This window comes from Aptenodytes forsteri, unplaced genomic scaffold, assembly GCF_000699145.1.
Source record: "Aptenodytes forsteri isolate BGI_AS27 unplaced genomic scaffold, ASM69914v1 Scaffold14, whole genome shotgun sequence".
NCBI lineage: Eukaryota > Metazoa > Chordata > Aves > Sphenisciformes > Spheniscidae > Aptenodytes > Aptenodytes forsteri.
Window position 1 is genome coordinate 1,350,371 of NW_008794457.1, and position 3,665 is coordinate 1,354,035.

General features: G+C 66.4%; 1 protein-coding gene across 1 annotated transcript in view; it reads right to left on the reverse strand.

The window, feature by feature from the left end:
* Window positions 1-1,123: 1,123 nt before the first annotated feature.
* The window catches only part of LOC103908453 (C-type lectin domain family 18 member A), a gene marked incomplete at its 5' end in the record, with an annotated part of 4,286 nt that continues 1,744 nt past the window's right edge, over window positions 1,124-3,665 (reverse strand). The window contains 8 exons of the mRNA XM_009290838.1: window positions 1,124-1,161; window positions 1,326-1,417; window positions 1,517-1,613; window positions 1,691-1,820; window positions 1,960-2,066; window positions 2,207-2,299; window positions 3,364-3,471; window positions 3,561-3,643. Of these exons, the coding sequence (XP_009289113.1) occupies window positions 1,124-1,161; window positions 1,326-1,417; window positions 1,517-1,613; window positions 1,691-1,820; window positions 1,960-2,066; window positions 2,207-2,299; window positions 3,364-3,471; window positions 3,561-3,643 (748 nt within the window). The remainder of the gene's footprint in view (window positions 1,162-1,325; window positions 1,418-1,516; window positions 1,614-1,690; window positions 1,821-1,959; window positions 2,067-2,206; window positions 2,300-3,363; window positions 3,472-3,560; window positions 3,644-3,665) is intronic.

The window sequence follows — 3,665 nt, forward strand, 5'->3', positions numbered from 1 at the left end:
GGGGGGGCCCAGCGTTGCCGGCGGCGATGCGGTTCGTGCCTTCCCTCCGCAGAGCCGGGGCCGTGGCACAAACAACCCGCGCACAACACCCTGGCTGGGGATGGTTTAATTTCCACCCCAGCCCTGCGCTGGAGTGGGCTTTTCGGAAGGGAGGAGGGCAGCCGAGGGAGGCGACTCCCTGGCTCTGTGGCAGGAAGGTCCCTGCAGGGTGCCAGCTTGGGGACAGCAGTGGCATGTCCCCTCCAGAGGCACCCGACACCCACCAGTGCTGGGGGCACAGGCTTGTGCCCAGCACGTGGGGTGCCATGGCTTGGGGCCGTCCTGGGGCTGGAAGAAGCAACCCTTGGCTAACGCCACCGCTCCAAAACATCCCCAGGGTGCTGGAGACACGAGCTCGGCCGGGAGCCAGGCTGGTCCTGGCTCCTCCAACCCCAGCACCTGCTCCAGGGATGGAGCTGGAGGTACCACCCAGCATGGGCAGGATGCGGGCCATGGCAGAGGGAGAGTCTGGTGGGTCTGAGGGAGGAAAAGGAGACAAACGGCTCTTCCCGAGGGAGAGAGGGTCTTTATTAACCACCCGGCAGATGGTGAGGGACTGAGTGATGGTGAGGAACCGGATGATGATGAAGGACCAGGTGATGGTGAGGAACCCGCGGTGCCAGGCCGGGGCGTTCCCACCCAGGTCAGGGTGATGGCTTGGAGCTGAGCCCAGCCCTCACCCCGAGCCATGCCGAGGTCTGTACCCCCCAGAAGCCCCCCTTGGCCCCTCGTCGCATTGGGACCGCAGTCCGGACGCAGCCCAGCTGCCAACTTAGGAGCAGGATGCTGTTGGACCCGGCTGTTGCAGGGGCATATCCCTGCCCTGGGGGCTGTCGCAGCATGATGGCGACAGAGGAAGGTGAGGGGCAGAAGAAGACACTGTTTCGGGGATGCTGCCATAGAGCACGTGCCCTTCTCGCCAGGTCCCAGCGCCATGGGTCCCCTCAGCCCCCCGTCCCCTGCGCGGGGGAGCTGTGGGGGGGTCCTCCTGAGCCATGGTCCAGGCTTGGCACAGCACCAGGGTCCTCCTGAGCCACAGGCTCGGCACAGCAGCCAGCGCTGGCCGGTGGCTGGGGCTGCCGGCTCAGGGGTCCCGCTGCCACAGGGAGATGTGCTCCTGGGCTGTGATGGGATGTGGAGAGTCAGTGCCCCCCCGCACCAGGGAGGACCCAGGGGTCTGGGCAGGGCTGGCAGCGGGGCACAGACCCGACAGAGCCAGGGGGCTGGCACCCCTGGGGCTCGGCACCCCCGGGAAGGTGCGGGAGGGCTCCTGGCCGCTCACTCACCGAACTGGCAGATGTACCGGTTTCGGGTCTTGCAGCGCTGGTCGTTCCAGTTGAAGGCAGCTGACGCTTGCATCTCCACGCAGTTCCCAAACCTGTGCCCCAGCAGGAGGGTGGTGAAGCCAGCCAGCGCGGTGGCACAGTGGTGACGCCGCGCAGAGGTCGGGTGTCCTCTGGATCCAGCGGGCACTTACCCCTGGTTGTCCGGCTGCCCGAAAGCGAAACTGGTGAAGGAGGACGGCTCGCCCACGTCCCAGCGGAAGGAAGCCTTGGACGTCTTGTAGGTGAGACCTGGGCGAGCGGGAGGCAGGGTGGCACATCCACCCACACCCCAGGCACCCCGCACCCTGCCTACTGCTGTCACTCACCGATCCAGAAGTTCCCGGTCTCGAAATCGGTGTCTGTCACCCTGTTACCGGTCTCCAAGCGGCTGAGGTAGAAAGCCAGGATGTCCTGGACCTTCTGGTTTCCGATCTGGGCCAGCATCGCCCCTTTCTCCTGCGGGGAAGGGAGCGAGTCAGCCCCAAACACGTGGCCCAGACCCACGCCAGGCAGCGGAGAGATGCACGGGAGGGCTGCGAGCACGGGTGGCATTTTTCAGCTGCAAAGGGATGCCCAGAGCACCCCGGGGGCTCACCTGGCACTTTATTTTGGCCCCGTAGTAGGTGTCGGCCTCGGGGGACACCATGAAGCAGTCGCCATCTATCCGCACGTCGCAGGCGTGGAAAGGGAACCGAATCTTCGCTGGGGACACAGGCAGGTGCAGGTGGGTCCCTGTGCCGGCAGAGCCGGGCCCACCGGAGGACCCTTAGCCCCGCTCCGGGGGTCCCTGCCTGCAGATCCCTGCTGCCACCCCGAAGCAGCGCCGGTGGGCGCCGACTCACTGCCGCACTCGGCTCCGCCGTAGCCCACGTCGCAGAGGCAGGAGCACTCCTCCTTCCTGAACTTCCCGTGGAGGCACTGCCCGCTGCACCTGACTGCGGGCAAGGCGCTGCGTTAGCTGACGGGGGGCTCGGCAGCCCCTGCCCGCCCCAGCTGAGCTTGCGCTGCACACTGGGGCGCTGCACCGAGCTGCCCACGCTGCACTGGCCGTGCACACGCATGCACTGAGCTGACCTGGCGCACGCACGTGCTGCACCACTGTGTGCACACAGGCACCGAGCAGACCACGAATGCTGCACCGGCCATGCCCATGCATGCACTGCACTGACCCTGCGCCTGCATGCACTGCACCAGCCATGCACATGCATGCACTGCACTGACCCTGCACGTGCATGCAGTGCACTGTCCACGCACACGCATGCACTGCACCCACCCTGCGCAGGCATACATTGCACTGGCCATGCACATGCATGCACTGCACCAACCCTATGCACACATGCACTGCACTGGCCGTGCACACGCATGCACTGCACCCACCCTGCGCAGGCATACATTGCACTGGCCATGCACACGCATGCACTGCACCAAGCCTTTGCAGGCATGCACTGCAGTGGCCATGCACACGCACGCACTGCACCAACCCTTTGCAGGCATGCACTGCAGTGGCCATGCACACGCACACGCTGCACTGGCCGTGCACACGCATGCACTGAGCTGACCTGGCGCACGCACGTGCTGCACCACTGTGTGCACACAGGCACCGAGCAGACCACGAATGCTGCACCGGCCATGCCCATGCATGCACTGCACTGACCCTGCGCCTGCATGCACTGCACCAGCCATGCACATGCATGCACTGCACTGACCCTGCACGTGCATGCAGTGCACTGTCCACGCACACGCATGCACTGCACCCACCCTGCGCAGGCATACATTGCACTGGCCATGCACATGCATGCACTGCACCAACCCTATGCACACATGCACTGCACTGGCCGTGCACACGCACGCACTGCACCCACCCTGCGCAGGCATACATTGCACTGGCCATGCACACGCATGCACTGCACCAACCCTTTGCAGGCATGCACTGCAGTGGCCATGCACGTGCATCTCTAGAGGCGAGGGGAGGCTGGGGTTGTGCAGGTGACCCTCTCACCTTGGCAGTACCTGCCCGTGTAGCCGGGGGGACAGGCGCACTGGCAGCTGCTCATGTCGAGGCGCCCGCTGTTCCTGCAGCTCATGCGACAGGGGTTCCTGGGCACCTCTGGGCACAGCAGAGAGGCAGCGCGGGCGTCAAGGGCTGCGGCACGGCCGGGGGCCGCGGGGGAGCCGGGGGGGATCGCGGGGACTCACCGCAGAGCCCACCGCTGTGGTCCCAGGACTTGAAGCAGCCGGAGAGGCCGGCGGGGGGGGGGGGGGGGCCCGCCGCCCCCCCTCTTCGGGGCGGGGGGGGGCGCG